Source organism: Colias croceus, chromosome 12 (assembly GCF_905220415.1).
Source record: "Colias croceus chromosome 12, ilColCroc2.1".
Taxonomy (NCBI): Eukaryota; Metazoa; Arthropoda; class Insecta; order Lepidoptera; family Pieridae; genus Colias; species Colias croceus.
In genome coordinates, this window is record NC_059548.1 from 6,080,865 (window position 1) to 6,107,669 (window position 26,805).

The window sequence follows — 26,805 nt, forward strand, 5'->3', positions numbered from 1 at the left end:
AGAAATTGAAGTCCTTTCAAAAATTTTAATCCTTCTTTGTAACTAATATTATCATCGATCATTGTCATAAATCTCAGCTTATTTCTAAGGTATACTCTACCTCTCTTAACTGTATTTATTACAGTAGTATTTGCTGTATCAGACCTATTACTTACTAATTGAAATTATCATTCCATCTTATGAATGAATATGAGATAAACAAGTCTAGAAAAACGACAAACAATAATCCTTGCATAATACAAATAATTAGGAGTCTAACAGAATCCATATTTTGCACTAAATTTCTGCCTAGCACAGCGCATATTAACATTTGCATGGAATGTCATCGTAGTGAATTGTTTTTTTTAAATCAACACAATCGCGTCGGTATGGCGGGCTGTATAGTTCAGGATACATCGCCCATTTTTGCAAGTGACTACTATCAAGCTAATTTTCCGTTTGTAGCTTTATTTTGATGAGACGCCCAATAATTTCGTGTACGAAAGTCTCGATTGTGGTAGCTAACAGAGATAACAAGGATAAAAATTTTTGATTTGATGGTTCTCAAATATTTATTATCTACTAACTGAATTTTTTTTTTGTTCAATCTCAAGATAATTACCTAAATTATTCGAAAAAATATTTGTCCTACAAAATCTATGGTTGGTTCAAAGAGTCCCCCTTTCCAAAGTGTATCGATAACGAGGTCATCATAAATGATTACTATAGTCCTTTTCAGCTATGATGATTCCTGTGACACTTCATCGTGTTCCGAATTACGTATTTTATGTTTAAAACGCCAAAATAATTTTAGTGCATAATATTTTTATTTTATGGCGGCATTATTACCAAAAATATAAAAATGAAACATCTTAAGTTTATAAATCAAAAACAGTATTGTTTAGTTTAATATAATGAAAAATAAAATAAAATAACACAAAAATGTAATACCTATATAACTCGTGTACAAGAAATGGATCGTTGAAAAATCATAGAGTTGGAAAATCATATAATCGGCGCCCATCTTGTGATCGTTTGTCAATCGAGTCAATCGTCTGTACGAGTGCGTCAGCCTTGTATACAAGTTGTATTTTTATATTGATACCTTACGTGGTATTCTGCTATTGTTACTAATTGTTATTGTTGACTTTTTGTTGCTGTTGTTTGCTAAGTTTCCTTAGTTAATTGATGGCGAAATGCCGAAAAAACTAATTTTGGTACATTATTCAAATCGATTTCATTTCCATATAAAATATTATCGATTATCGGAAAGAATTGATATGATTTCAGTACAGACATCTCTACACGTGTCAAAAATCGATGTGTCACAGAAATCATCTTAGGTGGAAAGGACTATAACAAGCTGATTTTTTTGTTTTCACTTAGTTAATGTTTATATAATTCAACAGACATATTGTCCTACAAATTGCGTAATAAATATTTGAGAACCATCAAATCAAAAAATGTTATCCTTGTTATCTCTGTTAGCTACAACAATCGAGAGTTTCGTACACGAAATTATTCGGTGTCTCATCAAAATAAAGCTACAAACGGAAAATCAGCTTGATAGTAGTCACTTGCAAAAATGGGCGATGTATCCTGAACTAGTAAGTCACACCGGAAAAGAATGGCATGACACTACCTATCTATATATATGGGCTATCGGTAAATTCTAAAATTTTTGTGTTACAAATCGTTTGACTTTCGCTATTTTTCCGACAAGTTCGACTAACGCCCACGCGACTAAGCCGCCGGTACCAGCGTTCACACCATCGTTTATCTTTTTGTCATTGCGTTCTAAGACCCCTGTAGAACCGCCATCCTGTTACAAATGACTCGAAATTTTGTGTCAATATCTCCCGGTCTTAAATAGAAATAAGATCAAATAAAAAACAAAGACACACACAAAAAAAGGAAAAAGCAAATAAAAGTCATTTTGGATTGGACAAGTAATTTAATGTATAGTAAAACGGTATGATGATTTACATAATATTGATAAGCTGCTTAATCAGCCACAATTATGCACTTTACATGATAAAAATAGTATAATATTCTGATATGTATATTTAACACTGAAGCCAAAATTTAAAATACCATATTCCTCCCTTTATACACTTGCAGGAAGTTTAACTATTATTAAATAAAACAATGCAATACAAGCATATTCATAGTACCCATTATGGCTATTAGTTATGTTATTAGCAAGCCATAGGTTTACTCTACTTGTTAGATAATTAAACAAACTAAAACCGTAACTCGCGCAACGAATTACAATAATCGTACGAAATAAAATACAAAGGTAGCCAATATCAGGTGAGTGACTATAATACATTTACAATTTTGATGGACTAGAACCCACAACAAACACGACAAAATACATCAATTTCACATTTTTTGGCAATGTCTCGTGATATCAAAATCCATAGAAATTCGTGCCGTAAAAGCAATCCATTCTTAAGAAATAACTAAGACAGACGTACTACCTACATGGCGTTCATCACATCATCATATTTCGACTAGCTTCCTTAATTACGTAACTATAACTCTATTTACTTATAGTAATTAAACAAAACTAGTCACCCTTCAGATAATATACTTACACTAGACATCTTATATCAGCAACATGCTTTAAATAGAACGTATAGAGTAATCTAATAAGATATATAACATATCTAATATTTACAAGCTCTGGCCAACATTCACAATAATACATTATACTTATACTAAAAACGTTAACACAGATTGATTAAATACGGTAATATTTAACGTTCAAATAAACGCTCGCATTACACAACACTAAGCAAATGCACAATAAATATAACCAATTATATAATGTGATGTTTCCAATAAAGATTACATCGATTCGATTTACATGAAATTCCTTAAATATGCACATAGAGCAGGTAAATATAGATTAATAATTTATTATTTACATTTAAGAAAATATGGCACATCTTAACATCGACCGCGCTCCATTACATAGCAAGATGCCCACGTGATCGAGAGACAAGTTCTTATTAGTTCCGAATTTAATATCTTATTAATTTGATATCACAAAACTGTCAAAGAAATCTTATAAATAAAATCAAATCTTTAAAATTTTATAGAAAATAAGTTAGTAAATTCCGTTAAAAATCTTTATTGCCATAATTTAGAATTCCATCACATCGGGCCGTTCCATGCGCCTAATTTACTGGATACATAATACCAATTATAATATTTACCGGTGGGAAGTATATTGAAATCGCCTAAAGTTAAGGGAAGGCAAAGTCGCGCGGCCGAATGCCGCATCTTAAAGACGCATATTCATTGCCGACTTGCGCGACAAACTTGTATAAATAATTTTATTTACCGAAACTTTGAAAATGTTTAGAACCAATCGTTTAAGGATTGATAGAAAGCAATAAGCTTCATAATGCATCATAAAGACCTAATAAAATATAAATACTATGAGGACACTATGACAGACGTTTACTCCGAGTATAAATCAGTCTTTAAACTTAAGCTATAGTTACGCAACACCTAAATAACCTGAACATCAAATTGAGTAAAGGTCTGTCGTTACAATATCGTCACTACACTACACTACTGAGTTTGTAACTCGCTAAGTCGGCAACGTTACAACTACGCTCTCTACCCAAAGATATTAAGCTTTACAAGTCATTACTGCACGATCCAACTCAGAATAGAAACATCAATAGCCTTGTGTGTCAAATGTCATTAATCATTATATAAATACTATTTGCTAGAAACCTTTTTGCATATCAAAAACTTTTTTTTTTATTTTGTCCGATTTTCACATAAGATGTACATACAAGTTTTAATTGGTTTGAATTAACAACAGTGACGTCACAATATGGCGCTATTTCGCTCCCATTCTCAGTTGGATCGTATAGTAAATATCTTCGAGTACTACTGTGGCTACAGTTCAAGGCTACGGGCGCCAGTCTAACTGTTCGCATTAGATGTAAGACACTCGAATGTTCCCCAATCACTGATCACAACACAGCTATAGTTCAAAATAGTGCTTAATACACGCATATAAAGGTACGCGCACACTTGCTCACGCTCATGCAACTTAGTACAAAATAGCGAAAGTAGAATGTTACCTTTATCGAGTGGCGCGTGCTAAGTATCCTCGTACACTTGAACAACAATGTTATTGAATATAAAGGCCCGCGTACACTAGCGTTAGTAGAACGTGTCGCGTGTGTTGCGTCAGTACGCGTGGTAAGAGTCCATGTACACTAGCACAATTCTTAACACCAGTTGATAAGAGCGTGTCGCCCATGAGTCCATGTAGACTATCACTAAGTTCATACTTGTTGTAAACAGCGTTGTACGCGTTGCATATATCCACGTAGACCAGCACTACTATTAACATCACTTGACAGTGAGACTTGAGAGTGTGACGCCCGGCCTGCAAAAGTACACGACTATTAATACAGTTCATATAAGTTGAAAATGTAGTTACTAATAGTTATATATTACGTACAATTAGAGGAAACGAGTTTCCGAACCGGCTGTAAATGGTAAAACTATTTTATGACAAAAGTGTCTTATTGAATCTATACTAATATTATAAAGCTGGAGTTTGTTTTATTGAACGCGCACCTCAGGAACTGCTGGTCCGATTTTAAAAATTCTTTCGGAGTTAGATAGATAAATGTATTGGAGAAGGCTATTCTGGCTCCTGATAGACAGTTTTAAAGTAGTTCGGCAGCCGATTTACTATTTATTATTTTGACCTGTATAATTATTATGTCAATTTTCATTATTTTATTTTTTTTAATTATATGCTATATATATCATCACGCTAAGACCAACAGGAGTGGAGCATAGCGGGAGAAACCGCGGAGCGCAGCTAGTTGACTGTATGAGAGTATAATGTTGCACTCACGCTCAGCTGGGCGGGCGCGGCGCGCGCTGGCGGCGGTGGCGCGCGCAGGCGCAGCACGCGTCGCCGCGCCGCCGCCGCGCACACGCCGCGCGGTTGCAGCGCTTGCGGACACACGTCACTTCGCCGTCCTGGATACAACAGTTGGTTCAATATTGAGCGTACTATACGACATGCAAATTTTACTTTTTTTATGAATGCACAAATTTGATGAAATAACATGCTTACAAGCAAGATACATAGGTTTAAAAAGTCAATAGATATTTTTAAAGAAAAGAAATGAAAAATATCGTTTATTTCATACGGTAGAATTAGATCGATTTAAAATTATACATATAATATTGTGTTCTTGAACTATGAAGGAGGTTAAATGAAACAAACTTGCGTTGCTCTGAAATCAAAGATTTTATTGTTAAACACTGAAATCAAATATAAAATAAATTTACAGTTTACACTATCTCAATTACCTGAAATCAAAGAACGACATTTAATGTTTCTAATTCCCTTCACAGTTCCTTCTATCTGTTTTCACGTTTATCACTACTTTTCTATCTTACTCCTTAACCTCCAAAACACATATTTTATCCTCGTCATCAATAATTAACAACTGCCAAACTATCCACAGACCACAGAACAAGTAATATCCACAGACTATGTGCATGTCAATCTAGAAGCGCTATGCGCGGTAAATTCAAATTAATTATTTACATACATTCGAACAGAATTTTCCAATTACTATTTTTATAATAAACTGACTTAAGGCCGCCTTAACACCTGTGAGTTTTACTTACGTAAGTCACTTACGTAAGCTACTTACGATAAATTTTCAACCGTAAGTCAGTTACATAATTTTTACGAAAGTAACTTACAGGTGTAAAGGCGGCCTAATAGATAGTTGGATACATCAGTAACGGGTGGGTGACTCGAAGGACCACTACACAGGTTGATATGGATACATAGATAGATGTGTGCACTGTGCATGTACCTTGCAGCGGCAGGTGACGCAGCGCTGCTCGCCGTGCGAGTGTATGGAGGGGTGCACCTCCTTGCCGTTGGGCAGCGGCCCGTCGGGGAACTTGCACCCGCCCTCCGCCAGGATCTCCTCCGCAGTGCGCGGCGCGCCTTGGTCTTTGGGCGTTTCTTCTTCCGCTTTCTTTGCTTTCACCTGGGGATTCAATGTTTGTATGATAGTTAAGTCAAGTTTTGGTACCTAGCTAGAAAGTTTATAAGTGGACGAAAAAATTGTATTACTTATTAGCAATGAGATCAATAAATGTTTATGTTTTTGACTCTTCATAAAAAAAAAACTATTTTCCATACAATTCTCTTTATCTTTGCTGTTTCGTAAAACAGTAATTATCTAAAACATTTTAACAAGTTTACAATTATATAACAGATTTTAATGCGATAACTAGCTAGTTTCATAACTTCTGAATACGTTTGTTAAGCTTATTTATCAGGAATAATTTTTCAACCAGCAAGCAATGAAACAGATTCCTAAAAGTGACATACAACGCATCCTTACCTCAGGACAGACCCTACAACAGGACTTCTTATCCGGCCGATACGCGTCCTTCTCCGCACACCGTAGCGGGGGACACTTGACCCGGGGGCACTTCACTTGTCGCGTCGCGAACTCGCACGTGCAGACCGCGCACGTGTCGTACCCGCCGGGCACGAGGTACGGGTGCCAGGACGAGCCCGGCGCGTGGTACTGGCCTGCTAGGTGACAGCCGTGGGACTCGTTCCAGACGGCTGTTGTTGAGTCTGGAAGGGTGTGGTTTAATGATAGAGCAAGGAATTATAAGCAACTAGTTGTTGCCCGCAGCTTCGCTTGCGTGGAAAAGATAAATTTTCATGGTATAAGTTTTCATCCCCTATTTTACCCCTTTAGGATGAATTTTCTAAAATCCTTTCTTAGGGGACGCCTACGTTATGACATCTACCTGCATGCCAAATTTCAGCCCGATACGTCCAGTTGTTTGGGCTGTGCGTTGATATATCACTATATCAGTCACCTTTAAGTTTTATATGTATATAAAGATATGTGGTATAATATGATACTGCTGTGGAATCTGGGTGTTTGTTGTGTGTTGGGTGTTGGCGTTACTGTTTCATTGAATTATTGTGAAAATTGTGTTACTAATATACCACAATTTTTTCACGATTCAAGTTATATTATGTTACTGTTCCGGAGGGCCTAGCATAAATTACAAACGTGTCCAATGCGTATTCGAGTCAACGTACAGTGCGCATTAAAATCAACACTAGTACGCTGACGAGTAAGCGCATAGTGCGTTGAGCTAGCAGCCCAGCGCGCCATACACTCACGCAGTCTCGCCAAAATTACACGTCTGGATCTGCAGTCGCGGAACGTACAATTAGAAGCGTCAATACTAACTCGCCGAAGTGTGAACCTATAGTACGTCAGCACGACGACTACTCACTGGTGCAGATGGGGCAGCACTGGCCGGGCGGCAGCAGCGTGGGCGCGGCGCAGGGCGCGGGCGGGCAGCGCACCGGGTCGCAGCGCAGCGCGCCCTGCACGCACCCGCACATGTGGCACGACTGGACACAAAAATAAATATATTCATTATTCATACAAAAAAGATCGAGTGGGCTGAGCATACGTGTCAGAAGTGAAACTTTTTTGTCAAGATTCAAAGATACCAAAATCGTCGCCTTACTCCATGACGTGACGGTATTGCCATGACGCGAATTTGAAATGTTACTCTCAACGCACCGTAAGAAGTTTCACTTTATAATTTTTTTTTCACAATTACAGAAACTTTTGGGAAACGGCTTCAATAGGTACGAGAACAAATGTAAGAATTTCAGTTCAAATCAGTGTCATGATTCAATGAAATGAAATGAAATGAAATGAAAATTTATTTGTAAGTTTTCAAAACATTACAATATTACAACTCCTACCACTACAATCATCAAGTACCCTACCTCAGTGGCCATCCATTGCGCGCCGTCCTCATAGGATCGTCCCGCGTAGAAGCAGGAAGCAGTATTGGACAGCGAGTTGTCGGGCGGCACGTTGACGTGTGTGGGCGGGTAGTTGGCGCTCAACTCGTTGTCCACTGTGTACGGGACGGACGGCAAACATGATGGTGGCACGCTTATCTGGAAATATTGTTAGAAAAAGATAACCATAACGTGTAGCACTAGAAACATTATTGCGGGTAGTTTGAAATTATTTTTTTATAAAATACGTTCGCTTTAAAATACTGAAGAATATTACATCTCAAAAAATGAAGATTTTGGTTAAGGAAAAAATTTAACTTACCTCATCATTAACATCTTGAAGCATGAAAAAAATATTGTTGTGTATAATTTTTGGTCTTATCAATCGTAATCAATGTTTAATTTACAACAATAAAAATAACAACTTATAAAAAAATCATTTATAATCCCATAAAGTATTTGTGCAACATCTAAAAGACACTCTTATTTTTCTTTTTCTTATAATATTGCCATTGAATCTTTTCCTCACCTGAGGTAACCGCGTGCGCATGAACTCAGTGCCATTATCCGCAGCCCGTATGTTCAAGTACGCAGCACCAGCGTGCAACGCCGCCAGCTCTGAGGGACTCGGCTCCAGGATAGACCCTTCGGAGCCTGAAAGTGCTCGAGGTCCAGTACTGCCGATAGCGTGACCTTCCAGCCAGGACGACCAGGCGCTGTTGTAGCCGTTTACAAACACCTGGAATTGATTTAAACTTTATTGACACATTATACTATCGTAAATATATTTTCATTATGACGTCTTCAGGTATATCCTAATTTTCAGAAATATTAATATCAATATTACTGTCGAGAAATTTAAGTTAATTTTACAATTTTATTTTTCATCCATCCTTTTCACGCATCCATACGTTAAATGTCCAATGAAATGAAATGAAATTAGGACATAGTGATAAACGTATACTTAAAAAAGGCATAAAGGCTATTCATAGAAATTAGCCAAATTAAATATTATGTCAAATAAGGTATATATCCCAAATTCACTCACTTCATAATTAATTCCACACAATGCGTCCACAGAGATCCAAGCCAAGCCAGCCACTGGTGTAACAGAAGGTGGTAGCCGAGCATCAGTTCGCCGCAGTAGCGCTGGACCAGATCCCGCTGCGTCTGGCAGTGAACGGGAGAGGAGTCTTCCTCGGAGAAGTGGTGGACCTGGATAAAATAGAAGAATGATAAGCGAAATGGCTAATGATGATGAAAATTACATAGGTAAACAAAAAACCAGAGCATTAGATGAAAAAGACACTTAACAGGAGAATAAAAATTCTTAATTTGTCTTCAGGAAAAATATTGCTTCAATTTTAATAGGACAGCCTTATCCAACGAATGAAGAAACCAAAGAGTACAAATGACAATAGACGAATAAGAAAACTGAAAAGTATAGACAACGATCGATCGAACGAACGATCTGATACGAAGTGATTTGTTGTTGATTTTTTTACGTGTGCAGTATGTAATATAATTTTATATGTATGTTTATTACATACTATACAATAATACAAATACATTAAAAGAATAACAATAACATAATGTATTAAACTGCATTACAATAACATTAAATTATTACATTTTATTGACATTGATATGATTGATAATTTTAATGAAATGCGAATCACGACAATAATATTATCCAATTATGACAATACCATAACTTACCAGTATCAGATCCAATATGGACTGCAAGTTGGTCCTCATAAAGCGGAGGGAATATTCTAGCACTAGGTCGAGCCAGTACTCCCATACGCGTGTCCAATATTTCAACTTGGGAATGACGTTTTCCTTGCTCTTCTACAAGGGTTATCTTTGGATCTGTGAGGCCGAGATTGTCTATCTGTAACATAGCAATATAACTTTGAATTATTTTTTCTACAATAAATAAATATTTGATACACAATAACACGCGTTCATAGAGAAAATGTTATTAAACTGATATATTTAATGAAAGAACTACATATTATCTGATTTCACTTCAAACAAATGTGCATTATAGCTGAAGTCAGAAAAATCCTAAATGTAAACATGGCGCTAGAAACGGTGCTGACAGCAACAGATTGTGCCATATCTACTGAAGAGTTTGTTTGTTTGAACGCGCTAATCTCAGGAACTAATGGTCCGATTTGAAAAATTATTTCGGTGTTAGATAGCCCATTTATCGAGTAAGGCTATTTAATATCATCACGCTAAGTCTAAATGCAGCGGAGCAACGCGGGCGAAACCGCGCGGAATAGCTAGATAACGATAATCGACAAAATAGCATTGAAAACTTACTTGTATATCATACACCAGAGATCCGTCCTTGTCTATATACAGTAACGCCAATCCCTCTGGTACAGGAGCAGCAGGTAATCTCTCAGCTATCAGTGGTGCGTGGAACACTTCACACGCCGCGCGTTGTCGCACCGCGCCTGATATACGGCGCTCCGGACTGTTCAGACTTTCCACTGAGAGTAATAGCCTGCCCCTGGCTAACGATCTTAACTCCGCTGCAGATACTGGTGTGGACACTTCTATGACGTTGAACTCGTAGCTTGGCTTGTTCATTTTTTGGATCTGGAAGGTTAAATGGTGGTCAATAGTTTTCTACAGTGAAATCTTTGAAAGTATTACGCCTATCATAAACAGCATTATAATGAGATGCATTTTGCTGGTGTTAACAGGACAATCATAAAAGTATGATTGATAGTATTCATTTCAAATGAAAGAAACGCAAACGTAAAGAAACGTTGAGATAGTGAAAGACACAGCGTTGGATGACAAGTTCTGTAAAACACAACAGTCAAATGCAATCTAGGTGCGTCTCCAACCACGCCAGTGATTACAACATAACCACTAAATTCACCTCATCAATGATAGTCTGGTTCTTCTCCGGTAGCGTCAACAGCACACGTATTGCCTGTTCCCTCGAGCCGGGTTTGAACACTCCATTGAATACAATCGCTAGGTGTAGGCTAGGAGCAGCTCCCGCTGTACCAGTGACTACAACATGATCACTAAACTCACCTCATCAATGATAGTCTGGTTCTTCTCCGGCAGCGTCAGGAGCACGCGTATCGCCTGTTCCCTCGAGCCGGGTTTGAACACTCCATTGAATACAATCGCCAGGTGTAGGCTAGGAGCAGCTCCAGCCGCGCCCGTGACTACAGCAGTGCCGCCCCACCAGCCCTCCTCCTGTCCGGGCACGCGGTAGTCGTCGCACGCGCCGTTGCCAATGGATACCGGCGCGTGTTCCGGCTCGAGGAGAGATGTGAACATCTCTGTTGATAGTGCTGGGTATCTGTGAAATGATTTTTGATTGAGTAATTTCTAATTTCAAGTTAAAGTATAAATATTTATTTCACTAAGGGCTGATTTTTCAATCCTTGGTTAAAACTTATTCATCGAATAACGTATTAAACTACCATTTCAAAAATGTATTGTAATCGTCCGTATATGACAGTTTACAGGTGACATTTTAATATGTTCGTGTAATACTTTATTGGGCGGATAAATTTTAACCAAAGATTGAAAAATCGGCTCTAAGTTTCCTTGTATGATAGATATTTCATCGGTAGATAAACGAAAAACCTTTCGAAGTAGTTTTATTCATAACGGGTAAATTTTATAGCTGTAATGCACACCCCAATAAAATTCGCTAACACAAAGAAAACATCAAACAATATGATGATCTATCAACCTATGAATAACAAGTAAATTATTAAAAAAACAAAATACCCGACTGCACACTAAAAAAAGAGTGATTGAAATGAATCTAATGATACCGCATACATATTTTTTTAAAGGGAAATTTAGAAAAAATATTATTATGTCTTTATCCCGTGGGACTTTTAGGATAAAATGTATCCTATGACACTCCCGTAATCAAGACAAATCTAACGATACCTCATACATCAAAATCCATCAAGCCGTTTAGGCTACAGGTGGTCACAAAGGAAAAGACATACATACATACTTACATACACTCGAAAAACATTACCCTCCTTCTTTGGCAGTCGGGTAAAAATAAGCCATTAATTAACGAGGTTCCACTTGAGTGAATTTCCACTATAAATATTTGAAAAATAAATCGCTTCGTCTAGACTAACTACTAATGAAGCCAAGTGAGTTTCCGTTATTAATCATACGGTTAATTTAATACGAACAATGAGGCTCGTAGCGATATCCTTGAAACAATATTGCAAGGTTAATTCTTCTGCATCGGAATTGGGTTCTGATTGCGCCTATTTATCAACATGATGTAAGTTACCTACTTTTATATTGTTACTCAGATGATTCTCTTTAACGATTTTTTTATGGATACAATTCCATTCTAGGTACATTTTCATAAAGCGTAGCTATCCAAGGGCTAGTACCTAATAACACTTATTGAATATTGTGGAACTGCTCTAAAAGTTTACAATATAAATGAAAGGAAAACAAGTGATAACTGCGTTAAAAACAACCGACTTCAAACTTGCACTTGCAACATTGACAAATACAGACAAAAATGCTCATAAAATAAAAACTACTCGGCCTATCCGAATAAAATTTTTATGTGACCAATTCGACACCATCCCGCATCGAACAAAAAAAGAATCACGTTAATCGGTTCAGAAACCTCGGAGTAATCGGTGTACATACATTAAAAAAAACCGAACCGAATACCGGCCGAATTGATAACCTCCTCCTTTTTTTTGAAGTCGGTTAATAAAAAAAACTTCACGTACCATTCACACATACCATTTTGATCGATGATAAAAAAGGAGAAAACTTGGAGATGTATGCAAACAGTTCTATCAGATACTTGTCTGCTATAATGTTCAATTCTACTTAAAGACAAGATACTAACATACCCGGATAGTAATGTTAATTTGTATGAATAGTGTTTGAAAGCTACAAAAGCGGATTAGAGTCCGATTTCAGCTAATTGTATGCGCACTTCCCGACTGGTTTAATGTAATTTTAAGCGCCCATACGCATTTACTAATAACGCAGTATCGAAGTGAATCCATTCTAGCTTCATTACCATGCAGCAATATTTCACAGAATTATATGAAAGGAATAGCGGCTTAGGTGCAAATGGGCCATACGCCGGTATCGCAAGCAATTGTAATGCATCGGAAACATTGCTGCATATAAAGCTGCATTACGCTTCATGAAAGCGCTCATATAAACTCTACTTTACGACTATACTCTCGGCTCTTACAAGACTTGAATATATCAACATCTAAATTTAACACAATTTAAATCTTTAGCGCGCGATAAAACCTTGAGGTATTTACTAGTTACTGTTTATATTATAATAATGATGTTTTCATTTTGTGAAATATAGTTATAGATTTTCAATAAAAACACATAGGTAATACTAGCGGTTAAAACGAAATAAGGTGTGGAAGTTAATGTTGTAGATTATCCAAGGTTCAAAGTTCTATTATATAAAATAAACAAAATAAATATTTTCTTACCTGCTGATCCGCCCACTGAGAGCACTATCCATGGAATTATTCCTCTCATCTCCCCATATTAGGGCCACGTAAAGGGAGCCCTCTCTTAACAAGCGCTTGTACTCTCGTGGTACTCTGCGCCACACACCACATAGCTGGAAAAGGTATAGTATAATAATATTGTATGTTTAATGAGCATACACAGATAGTACATACTACTATAATACAAAAATGAAAATTGAAAAATTTAACAGAACTATGAAAAAGAGAACTGGAATGCTAAGGGAAACGATAAAACATTGTTTATTGAAAATTTGGCGACACATAAAGGATAAAATGTTGAAAACACACAAATGTTAAGAGGAATTCTATGATTCAAAAATTTAAGATTTGAAATTACCTTATCCGTCTTATCTTCATAAGTAGCATGTATACCCGGTGACTTCTTCAACGGGTGCTCCAAAAGCATCCGTCCTCCTCTATCCAAAAAGGCTAGAGCTCTTGGCTGAATGACCATAGATGGTCCTAATAGAACGGACCAGAAGAGATGGCGCCGTCGAAACGTGAAGCGTGCTGTAGCAACCCCAGCCGCTACAGGCACGCCTGTCATGTCATCGCGCCGAATGCACAGAGGAGACCTGCCCGTTAAGAGTGCCCCGAAATCTGTAATGCATTTTGAAATTATATTATGTCTTACAAATAGCTCGCGTAGAAACAACAAAATAAATGCACTAATAGAATGATGAATCACCAGTGGAAATTTGGTTATTGATAGAATAATCATTAGAATCGAATGATAACTTGAAAAGATAAAACAATATCCCAGAAATAATAGATAATCTATTAAATAGAAATAGTCATTTACTGCATTGCTATTTAAAGTAAAATTATTCATAGATACCAAAAATGATAGGTATACTTAGGCATGTGTAGACTCAAGTAAATACGTACGTTTCATGCTCAATTCTTCTTCTTCTTGTCCAATTACGATGGTGGGACTATCTTCTTGAACAATATCGGGAGCTAAAACAAAACACCAACATTGATTTAATAATAATCAAGCAGACTACAAACAAGTAAATTAATCAAGGTAATATTGCCATGAATACTCAAGCCAACTGATATGGATGGAGGTAATAAATTAATTAGTGCATACGTGCATTTGCTCTGAATAGATTTATCTAATCTTTCATTAATATTTATTGCATTTGCCTAAGAATTTTACTTTACATTGTAAGTGCTTTCTTTGGCACACATAAAGCAAATCAAAAGGCTTAGAAAACAAGATCTTTCAGTTAATTGGCTAAAGTCTGCGAAGAGAATAGGGGCCGATTGGTGAGACCTTCCCGACCCCGTTTGAGATGAAGTTTCATTGATTCGTATCAGAATCATCTGACGTCTAGGCAGCGACATAAAAATTAATATTCTACATCGCTTTCTTATAAAAACACAAACAAGCATTCATATACCTTTCATTCATTCATGCATTCACTTCAATCATTGCTTCATATTACTCGCTTTCGAGTATAAAAAAATAATTTATTAATCTTTATTAATATTTCAGTGACGCATAAATCATTATTTGATACTTTACTTTTCACACAATCGACTCATATAAAATAATTTAAATGAATTGATTTAAAAGAAATATTCCTAACCAATTGTATTTCTTATAATATATCTTACAGTATAAAAATAATTGTTGACATAACACCAAAAAATTTTTGTCAGCAATAATTGTTTTAAATAAAAAAATATATTCTAAGCCTATCATTGAACCGAAAGTGCCTTAAATAACCACAAATATAAATGCTACAATTAGAATTTATTGTCTTTATAAATTTATCCAGAAGCAGTTACAGCCAGTCGGCATAATAAATAATTTATTAATTCTAATAAATACGGTTTCACGCCTTGCTTAAACACTGCTATCTCTACGACACACTTCTGAATAAGGATAGATACGTTGCATCTTTGGCTATAAATTATAGACGCAGTAAATCCTCTTATCGTACCTGATTATGCCCTCTGTGATATGTTAAACAAGCAATTTCCACACTAACTTTGGTAAACATTATTACGAGTGGACTTGTTTGCGCAATCAAATCTCGAGGCAGATTATGATTTAGTAGTGCAGGGTGGCGCCAATATATTTATAACAATCTGTGTATTCATTTAGTGTTTAAGACATGCTCAGATTTATAACGAAGTGGCGCCAATACAGCGTCACAATATGCGTCCTATCCGTATTACTCATATGTATTCTTGTGTACATAATATATAGTAGATCAAGAGAATTCAAGATTTTTTCATAATTATCCTTCGTTTTAATTTTTAGTTTCAAGTACAGTTTTTTGTGCAAGGATATTGTGTTAATTTTTTTGTTTGAATAGCTGTTCAAATGGGGGATGAAATTTCAATATGCAATGAAGTATCGGATGATATGCGTAGGTACTCTACATTCTTCTTTTCTGAACGGTTTGAGATGTGAGCGACGGCGCCGAGCCGACACCTTTGACTCGACCGAGCGCGACACGGCCGCGGCGCCGGACTTTGCGTTTGTGTGCGCAATGAATATTTATGTGCATTCACACACACAATAGACGGAGAAAATCCACTCCACTCAAGGTGTCACAGAACGTTTCCACTCGTTAATGTCATTTAACGTAAATTTAAACTTTTGAAAGCAGCCTTGAGTGTACAGACGTGACGTGACTAGAGCGGAGACGAGTTCATTCCCAGTCCAGTCGCGGTCTAACGTCTTTGGGCCTCTTGGACGCGGCGAGTTTTCCAATCGTATGATGTAACCCGGCGCCGTATTGACGACCGATACCATGAATAGACCGGCATACACGACACTTACGATAATACATAATTCATTCTAGAGTAATGTGTAAAAAAGCCAGTCTCTTACGTTATGAGTGCTATTCGCAATTCCAAGAATTTACACCAAGCTTCAGCTCTGTCATACTGATAACTAATCCTCAATCTTACATTGTCAATACATTGGAGTCTCAATAGACTCCAATGGTGTAAATCTCGTGAATCTACATCCCGCCATGTTTACAACACACTAAATCATTTAAGTAAAAAGATAATTTTGTCATTTAACTTTATAAAAACTGAAACAAAATTTACAACTCACGTAATCTTGTTCAAAAGTTTATGATACATTTTTATCTTAGTGTGTCGTAACTAAACTAATTGTAATATTTATAGCAAGGCCTCGGCATTGGATATGAACGTCAAAAATGCAATGAAATTGGAAAGCGCCTTGGCATGTGTACAGTGTCCGATGTTTGTGTACGCTCTTCAGATGTTTTCTGAAGAAACATTTGAAAATAATATCCCACCAAAAACATTTTCATGTAAAATGTTGCCAAGACGAGCCCATATGACTCGCACTGTCAAAAAGTTATCAGATCTCATGTAGAGCGAAGCTTCTAACACTACACGCCCTAACTCTACAAGGCCTAACTTCACAAACTCTACACCTTAGTCAAAATTTGTGGCTTGGCCATTTCGCTACATTCACATCGGCGTAAGGTGAAAAATTAATTCACTGTGCATTACTTTTGTGTTATACAATAGTTCTTGTAGTAACGAACGGCCAAGCCACATATTTTGACTAAGGTGTAGAGTTTGTGAAGTTAGGCCTTGAAGAGTTAGGGCGTGTAGTGTTAGAAGCTTCGCTCTACATGAGATCTGATAACTTTTTGACAGTGCGAGTCATATGGGCTCGTCTTGGCAACATTTTACATGAAAATGTTTTTGGTGGGATTTCATTTCTTTTTGTAAGTTGTTTGTAACAAAATTTTATAAGTATGTCGATTAAAGTTTTAATTTTTTTTTAACAAGGAGTACCTATACATATATATATCTAGGGGAACCAAGTTTTAGATTATTAGATTAGACCTCTAGCGTCATCAAAATTTAATTTAAAATTACAGGTCTCATACAAACTCCCATCCCCTAGTTTAAGGGGTTGGGGGATGAAAGTTACAAGTTTTATAATTTTTTTGTTGTTTGTGTGCTAATACTAGCTTACATACAAAATTTCAGCTTTCTAGAACATTAGGAAATACCTTAAGAATTTTGATGATCATCAGTGAGTCAGTGACGAAATTAGCGTTTTTTAGATATAAATAAAATCTGAAGTATAAAAGCTAATGTAATTAAAACTTAATATGTTCAATAAGTCCGCTATTGACTATATATCCCGAAAATTTTGTTTATCTAGCATAATACAAACCCAAGTTATGAGGGTTCAAAAAAACGTCGAAGCGCTTCGAGAAAAGGTAGGTAGTGCCCGTGCTTGTTCGCTTGGCTCGTCTTGGCGGGGGCACTACCGTGCCCCCAGATAACCCTTGTTGATGTGACAAGAAGTCGCATTCGTGAAATAAAGACAAAAGGAAATAGCAGAAATTACTAACAATAAAGTGCCTGTATAGGTTATTAAATTTATTTATTACATTAAATTAATAATACCGTGTATCCTTTCTGGCATTAGGAAAACAGTTGGTTAATAAAAAATAAGCTGATATTATTAATTATATTGAAGTTATTTTGGGACGAAAATGATTGGCATGGAATACACTCTATGCGTCATTCGTCATCGCAAATATATACTAGGTAAATAATAATTAAATTATTGTGGGAGTAAAATTTATTAAATTCAGAAAATGTCTTTGAATATTTTTTTAAAGAAATGACAAGGTATTAATTAATGTTGCATTACCTAATAAAAATGTTTTGAAATACTTTCTTGGTAGCATTTCTCTTATAAAGCATTATTATCAATAAATCTCAATTATTAAACGCTTGACCTAAATGCGTTCACAATGCAAACTGAAGATACAATTGTATTGTTTTCATTCAGAGCAGATACTCATTGTTTTTTACTTAAACAATTTATGAGTACCTAAAGAGTAGGTATAAATCGTACATATATACATAAAGTAATATGCAGTTTGGGTTTGTAGAAATTACCTTATGCCTCTAGAGTTCAAAAATTGACTATCGCGTATCAAAGGAAATTCCTATGGGAACAAGATGTTTCGCAGCAGTAAAAAATTACACTATTATATATATAAACTTTCTAGCCTCGTAACTAATCTACCTAGTAAAAAATTGTACCAACTTAATATCAGCAATATTAGTTGACCCGTTGTTTGTTTCTAAACGTCCAAAAGAATGCATTATACCTTGATGCCTATTATCAATATGCAATTGTATCTAGATGGCATGTAAATTTTTAATTCAATTACTTTTAATTGACTTACATTTGAAACTGGTTATAACGAACATACCTCCGCATAACATAAACAATTAGAATATTATTAACACATAATTATCACTGTCAGCCGTAATTTACAAAGTTCAGCTCAAAGTCTAATTGGCACAGTGAATTGTAAGGATTCCACGTAACTGCAACCAAAGCATTGTGATTTGTGACCGCGCGTTATTTCATTGAAGCTGTCAACAATGACACGATATGGGCTACGCTTATTGCGTGTGCATTACCGGCTTGTTTGCAGACGGCTTGCATTAATTTATAGCTAACGTATATTTTGCAGTGATTATGGCGAAGAATGTTTTGAAGGCGCGGTCTTATTGTTGTAGATAGGCACGCCGCAGCGTTCGTGTCTGCTCACACGCCCTCATATCTGTCGCTATGAGAATGCAATGAACGTTGGCTCAGTTTCAATGTCCATTTCCATAAAATATAATTCCATCCCGATGTTGTGGATGTGCCGATGTTAATGTTTCCGTGTAATAAAATATTAACGCACTCTAATGTTCGTTGTGCATTCGCACAGAGCGACCCACGTTTTTGAGCGACAGCAATGATCGACATACTCCCACGCGTTACATGTACCGCGAGCGGAAACCATATTGGTACAATACAGACAAATGCGCAAATTCAATCTTCAATAAAACGGTTGTAAGAACGTGCTTTCGAAAGATATACCCACATCAGAAAATCCATGTTCACGCCCGCGTCTTCCATGTAAGGTGGCAATGAACGAGGTATTGTACGGCCGCTGGTATTTCTGCGGCTGCCTATGCATCGCCGTTTACGGAAGAGCGCTTACCCAAAAAAGTAGAACAACAAACCACGTCCGCGCTGTTTACAAGACGTGCAACACTTCGACCGCATTGTCCTTCGGTGAAACGCTAGCAATTTGCATTTAACGCCTACAAGCCTTGAGCCAAGTGGAACCGTTGTTGTCTCGGTAACCGAGGGCCATTTTCTTTTATTACTAAACTAAGTGCGTGTAGTCTCTGAAGAAAGCTCTTAGTTATATCAGTAGCTCTTAGCTTTACCAGTTTCTTAGCGGTAACAATTTCATTTAATTTTCCTTAAAAATCATTTGTTTTAAAGAATTTTTTGTAGCGTGAATAAAATAAAATGCTTAAATTGTCTCAATGAGATCTGAACTATATCTAGGTATACATGGTAGTTTGCGAATTAAGTCATGAAAATAAAGGCAATGCAAAAATTACACTAAATCGTAAGTTACCATCACCTTGATAATTAATGAATTTCAGTTAAAAAAATATTTGAGCAACTGTACAATTTACCATTTACTGCAAAGTACGATATATAATTAATTATGCATTTGTATCGACAACACGATGCGAATACAACAGCCGATCGCCTGATAATAAAGAAAATGGTGTGAACGAGGTCTATTGGCGAATGACATATCAAATTGCAAAGTAGACAATGAGTAAAGGTATATAAAGGTGGAAAGGTAGCAATCAAGTCTGGGCTTTACTTCTAGTTCGTTAAGGCTTATTTCAGCCGGTCAATTTGTCTAGATGTTACCTTTAATGTCTGAATACATTGTAAATCGAACAGCGAGGACGCGCACTGAGATCAAAGGCGATCCGTTCTGAATATACAAGTCGAATACACTCTACAAGTATATATCGAATGACTAACGTTCCTACACACAATTGTAGAGAACTTTTTAAAGTGAAAAGATACTTTAAACCGATCGTATCAATTATCCTAAGAAAAAGCATCATGAAATAAATGATTAAAATATGAAAATATCAACTTGGTAAGAGTAATATCATCGTAAAAGAAAAAAATCCTTGTGTATGTTCACGATTATAATTTGCTACATCAAAATGAAAAGCAAGAAATATAATGTGATTATGATTAATAACTACATGGAAACAGATAAACGATTTCTAAGAAATGTAGACGTAGAATCTAGATTAAAGTATATTATTCTTTATTAAATAATTACATCCAAGAATATATTATGTGCGCAAATACATGAGGATTTGACGTTGATGAACTACTTTTACTAATATGAAAGCAAGATCATTTATTTCTCATTTTTCCGAAGATATCCTGTAATGATTACAATGACAATTTATATTATCCTTTAAATTTTGGCATAGTAAATACTAAATATATTTATTTATTAGTTTAATAAAACTATACATATACCAAACATGGGAAAATTATTACTAATTTATACAAAACAAAAAACAGTACAGTTTATTAGGCGGCCTTATCACTTAGAAGTGATCTGTATATAATGTATCTGATAAATATATATCGAGGAAGGAAGAAAAATGATCCTTTTTTACCACAAAGCCTATGTAACGAGCGTACACGAGGAAAAGGAGATAAAAGCCAACCACTGATGCTGATGTGGATTTACAACCAGTCAATCATAAAGGAAAAAACGCGATGATGTATTTACCCCATATAGAGGTACTTACTGGAATTACTTTTTTGTTTTGTCGGCATAATTCACTTTATAAAAAGGTGCCCTTTAGAATGAACTCACGTCATCCATCGGACTAATTACGTATATTAATCATGGTTTCATCTTACAATAACATTAAATGCTTTCTCGTTTTTTTTTAATGTCTGTCACTTTATTATTGTGAAATCCGATTATTGCATTTTGATAACTTTGGTACTTATTTGAACTTTTCTTCTGTCAATATAAAACATTGTAGACAATAGATCAAAATATGTTTGACGCTGATATTTAATCGAAGCTTACTGTACCCTCAGTAAAATTTTACAACGGCTCATTCAACGACAGTTGACGCGTCAACTAAAGATATAAATTGATTGGATATCGTCCCTTTCGTGATGATTGAAACGGGGAAACAGGAATAAACAAGTAACTGTAAACCTACTATCTCTAACCTTGATCTCGGCATGAATAAAATTTTAATTGCAATAAACAATAATAGATACCAAGCCCCAGTTCATGGATTGGTTATGAATGCTGATCATTGTAGGGAAGCCATGTGGCCGCCGGGCTATGGCGCCAGTCTGACCATGAATTGTAAGATACCAAAGGTTGAAGGTCTTCATCCCTGACCTTTGCTTCGATTTTTAGAAATGGACATAATTACAACCACAGAAAAATATATAGATAATGCAATCTTAACCACAATACGTTGTAACTTCCAGACACGAGCCACGTTATAAAAACTAATAGGAATTATTACTACTACTATTATCGACACTTCATTCATGGGTATAAATTTCATAGCCTGTATTTTATTGTGTGAATTAGATACCAGAAAGAAAAGTAGCCCAGTCATGCAAGTAAATTGTTAAACTGTAATCACAATCACAGTGATCTATCGTGATATGAATGGCTTATCCACTTAACTAAGTAATTTTCCACAAATTTAATTTACATCATAGTTTGTAAACAAATATTTGCAAAACATTACCTAGCAATATCATAATTCTCTACAAAGCTGTAGCGCTTATAAAAGAGTTTATCTAAGATTAACGGCTTTTAAGAACAGTTTAAAAATAAAATGTTAATATAGAAAATAGAAATATTCGTATGTACTTATAAGAAATTATAGTTAACAAGAAAAGCTTAAACAAAGGTCTTCATAAGTTGGGAAGGTTTTAAAACAGAACTAGAGCAATCAACGCAGAAGCTACACTAAAGTATGTGTAAATCTGTATTAACTTTAAATGTGGCGGCTCTAAATGTTTTGTAAGCTAGTGAGCTTTTTCTTCGAGCTACATGGTCTTAGCTAACGACCTTGAAATAGTTCTTGTAGAATTGTATAATCAGCAGAATACCCTGAATGATTTACAGGATTTGTTGTGTGTTTAGTTTTTTTATATGAAAGCCCCATCTTAGGTTTAAAAATAATCAGGATGACACCGTTTTTTTAAGTCCGCTTATAAAGAAATTCAATAAAATGTAGAGCTCGATATAGAAAGAAATCAATTTTATACCATTAGTTTTTAAATTTGTATGGAGATTTAAGATATTATTGTATAACTATGAAAACGCTGCGAAAAGCTCAGCTTTTAAAGCTGATATTATGTAGGTAACGTAGATCGTATAAGTTCTTGACATTATTCTGTAACCAGATTCACATGTTTTATGAATCATAGTACAGATGCAAATACAGCGCTACTTATATCATCAAATGCAAATTCTAAGATAGTTTAATCCTAAAATATCGAGGTTCATTATTTTATGCCGCAGATAAAATGTTTATAACATATAGTTATAATAAGTATGTCAGTATAAGTGAATTGGTTACAAAGGCCGCAGGTCAAGCCAGTAACATCGAATCAATTATTGATTAGCTTAGATACTAATCGTGTTTCTTAGTTACTTCACCCAGTGCTAGGATTTATCGCTTTAATTAAATAGATTTTAATGCCTCATAAAACGGATGACCGTTTCAAGAGCACGAAAGGTACACTAATAATAGAACGTGATTCAATCATTGATAATAATGGCTCTATAAGTGTCATATCACGACTTGTGTGACATAGGAACAGCAATGTATCAATTAACATTACAATACATTGAAGGAAACCCTGAGATTTACATAATTTTCTCTTCAAAATCTATCCACTGTCGCAGGTTTTCAATGTCAGTGTGTGTTTACTACGTATGAATGTCATGTTTTTCTCATTTTCACCAATTTATATTCATATTTGTGCTAATTCTGTTAAATGTTACATTTAAATCAAAGTCAAATAGCTATATTAACACTATTACATGTTATATAAGAACGCTGAATTAGCAAGGCAACAGCTCAACATCTACTAGCCAAGAATACACATTTAATCATACTTGCAGTTTTTGTAAAAACAATAATTAATATGTAACTCTTAACAGTCCGATATTTTAATAAAAATATCAGACTTTTGATTGTTTCAATTAATGACAGACTTAGTAGTTTCATTGTTCATCTACTTCAGTCTATTAAAACCATTTGCGATGTACAGCCGGCCAATAATTTGTACGACCTCGATAGATCAGAAACCGCAAGTCATTTTATTAAACATTATAAAAGAATATTAATAAAATTTAAACAAATTTAGTAATGCAAGCATTCCAATACCGTAAAGAATACCCAATATGTCGCAATACGAATGTAAATGTTAATATGTTCTTTCTTATTAACTTAACTTTTTAAAATAAAATAAACATTTCGCTAATATAAGTAGTTTGTTTACATAAAACTAATCACGTATATCATCAAAATGTATGTATCAAGCAGTGAGCGGTAAATTTTTCACAGAACCAAATAACAGGCGATGTTTATGAATTCCTCTCAGCACCTTACCGCACGCACGTAGTTCAATAAACATCTATGTCATCGGATCTACACTATATCTTACAAGTGCTTCCAATAATAATTACATTAGCCACTTCATATACATATACCTACTCTACATATTGTGAAATGTTGATGTGCGTAACGCAATGAGTAAAATGCGTTATCAATAATCCATACTAATATTATAAATGCGAAAGTAACTCTGTCTGTCTGTCTGTCTGTTACTCAATCACGCCTTAACTACTGAACCAATTTGCATGAAATTTAGTATAGAGATATTTTGATACCCGAGAAAGAACATAGGATAGGTTTTATCCCGGAAATCCCACGGGAACGGGAACTATGCGGGTTTTTCTTTGACTGCGCGGGCGATGCTGCGGGTGGAAAGCTAGTTATTTATATTATAAGTATTTGTTTAAAAAATATCATGATGCATACTTTCTCAAAATTATCACCTAGTCAAAATTAATGATGCATGATAGGTTTATAACTCTGGCAATTTTTATAGAGCAAATATTTTGCAAAATAAACACATTAGTGCAAAATTTATTACCATGGTAAAAGTTTATTTAAAACTGCCCTAATTTTGAGACAGATGTGACTCATAATACCGATGGTTTCCCTAAAGCTCTCTTACGATATTTATGGTATGTTTATTGATTCTATCGATGCATTTCCGCTCATAAGAGAACAACGTGCCGGTATGTCCTGTCATATTTAACACTTTTCACGGAGTAAATATATTCCGAACACGCATATAACACTCATGAATTATTACAGTTTAAAAAGGGCTGTTTGTGGACACCGTCCATTCATATTCAAGCGGCAACAACAGATGCAGAAAATAGCAAACGATGTTCTGATCATAAAATTACGTACTAGCGAGTAAGTGCTGGCGCCACATTTCTATGAACAATAGTCTTATGGTAATATCGTCAAACGTTCGATCATAACCTGCGCACTCGACGCGCATAAATGTAAATAATAGTATTTACGGATAAGTCGCTACACTTTTGCCAACCATCTTCAATACAATATTTCTTGAATTAGCTGTTTAAAAGAAAATATTTTGTATATTTTAATGCCTCTATTTTATTTGCATCGTGAGTTCATTTAGACTTTAGAGGAATACGTAAGCGTTAGGATAACGACTGCATCCTAAAAAAATGTTTCTTATATGATACTCATTACAATAATGCATTTGTTTTATATTTTTATCTGAAATTAAATACCAGACTGTAATAAAAGGGAAGGTAAACTTTATGTTTTTATAAATTAAAAAATCAAGATTTTTTTATATTTAAAATTCATTGAACAATGCACATTAAACCAGTATATCTCATTTTACACGCTAAAGTAATGCAAAGCGATAACCTCGTGGTGACAGAAAGACGTCATCTACAAGCAATATAATAGTATATATATGTACAATCTAGTCCATATCGCGAGTCCATTTATGTCCTAGACACAATAAATTCCTTACATGAGTGAATTGTAAACAAAAAGAAGAATGTGAAATAGATAATAAAAACTTTAACTATAGCATTACTCAACGCCTAGGTAAATCACAAACCTTTTGCTCTATTATCGAAAAGGCAGTATTTGATTTTGGAATTCCTGGGAGTGGTGATTGTATAGTGACTATGAGGTAAACAGTTATCAGTGTATTGGAGGCAGTACCGGTAGCTATACCCATTCTCACCAAATTTGCCTAGAACCGCCGTCGGCACCGGCGCCAGTCTACTTTCCAAATAGCCTTCGTGTCTCGCCTGTGACCTTTTACGCACACTTGCCTTATGGGCCTACTCCACTCCTAGCTTCATAGATTTGAGCTGACTTCTGACAGAAATATTTTAATTGCGCACATTATATTTATTTTTCTTATTAGTTCGTACCTTAATCGGACAGTAATTATAGGAACCGATGCAATTACGCGTCCGACGGTAATTCAATTTATACTAATAAAATACGCCATAGCCTGCCTAGCATATTTTCTAATTCTTCGAAATTACATAGACACTCTGACCCGATCGTAAAGCAATATGTAATGATGTCAATAGTCGTGATTGAATAGAACAGTTATTTTAAGAACAAGCTAATAACATTATATCAAATTTAATAGATACCTAGCGTGCAAAAGATAACGATAATGGTTCGTCGACATGAATAAATAGGTAGCAGCTAGTGAACAGTAGTACTACAAATATGCGGATAACTATGTCGCAGCTAAAATGTGACTCGACAAGGTAAATTTTCATTAGTACGACAAGCGAGATAATAGCCGTCCTTGTGACGAAGTGGCCTTTCTGATGACTTTTAGCAAAGAGAGTATTAATAGTATTTATTTTAAAAGGTTTGTCTACTTTCTCCAATGCCAAGCACAAGCACTTTTTTTCTTTTCCCGAAAAGTTATATACCAAAGACTATATGTCGCTACACAATATGTCGCTATATTTTTTGCAAATACATAAAATACTCTTGTTGTAAAGCTTATCGTATATTATTATTTTATTTAGCCAAAAAAATAATAGTATATAATCGATAAACATAACTATAAATATAAAGTTAAGTGTAAACCATTAATAAAATTTCACACATCAACATTAACAGTAAACTATAAAATTTATAGAGGTGCGCTTAATTTTAAACTTTAAAGTCTAACGTAGCATCATATTCAGGAATGCTATGTTGATAATTGCGACGTAAAATTGCAATATATGAGGTAGCTAATAGCTCCTGCCTATTCTGAAGCATATGAGCGCAGTAACCGTCAAAATAGTTGCAATTAACTTGGTAGATTATGACTATTGCATTTTCACACGTAATATACATTCTTCTAGAATACACGCACACCCACATTTGCTTTCGTTTGATCTG

At 35.3% G+C, this 26,805-nt stretch overlaps 1 protein-coding gene across 1 annotated transcript in view; it reads right to left on the minus strand.

The window, feature by feature from the left end:
* Window positions 1–1,913: 1,913 nt before the first annotated feature.
* LOC123696114 (dorsal-ventral patterning protein Sog) overlaps window positions 1,914–26,805 on the minus strand; it is a 61,034-nt gene continuing 36,142 nt past the window's right edge. Inside the window, exons 4-17 of the mRNA XM_045642136.1 lie at window positions 14,284–14,355; window positions 13,733–13,995; window positions 13,354–13,487; window positions 10,913–11,186; window positions 10,181–10,462; window positions 9,569–9,743; window positions 8,898–9,064; window positions 8,379–8,588; window positions 7,832–8,008; window positions 7,324–7,444; window positions 6,402–6,643; window positions 5,862–6,041; window positions 4,880–5,007; window positions 1,914–4,399 (exon numbers count right to left, since the gene is read on the minus strand). Of these exons, the coding sequence (XP_045498092.1) occupies window positions 4,882–5,007; window positions 5,862–6,041; window positions 6,402–6,643; window positions 7,324–7,444; window positions 7,832–8,008; window positions 8,379–8,588; window positions 8,898–9,064; window positions 9,569–9,743; window positions 10,181–10,462; window positions 10,913–11,186; window positions 13,354–13,487; window positions 13,733–13,995; window positions 14,284–14,355 (2,423 nt within the window). The 3' untranslated portion in view covers window positions 1,914–4,399; window positions 4,880–4,881. The remainder of the gene's footprint in view (window positions 4,400–4,879; window positions 5,008–5,861; window positions 6,042–6,401; window positions 6,644–7,323; window positions 7,445–7,831; window positions 8,009–8,378; window positions 8,589–8,897; window positions 9,065–9,568; window positions 9,744–10,180; window positions 10,463–10,912; window positions 11,187–13,353; window positions 13,488–13,732; window positions 13,996–14,283; window positions 14,356–26,805) is intronic.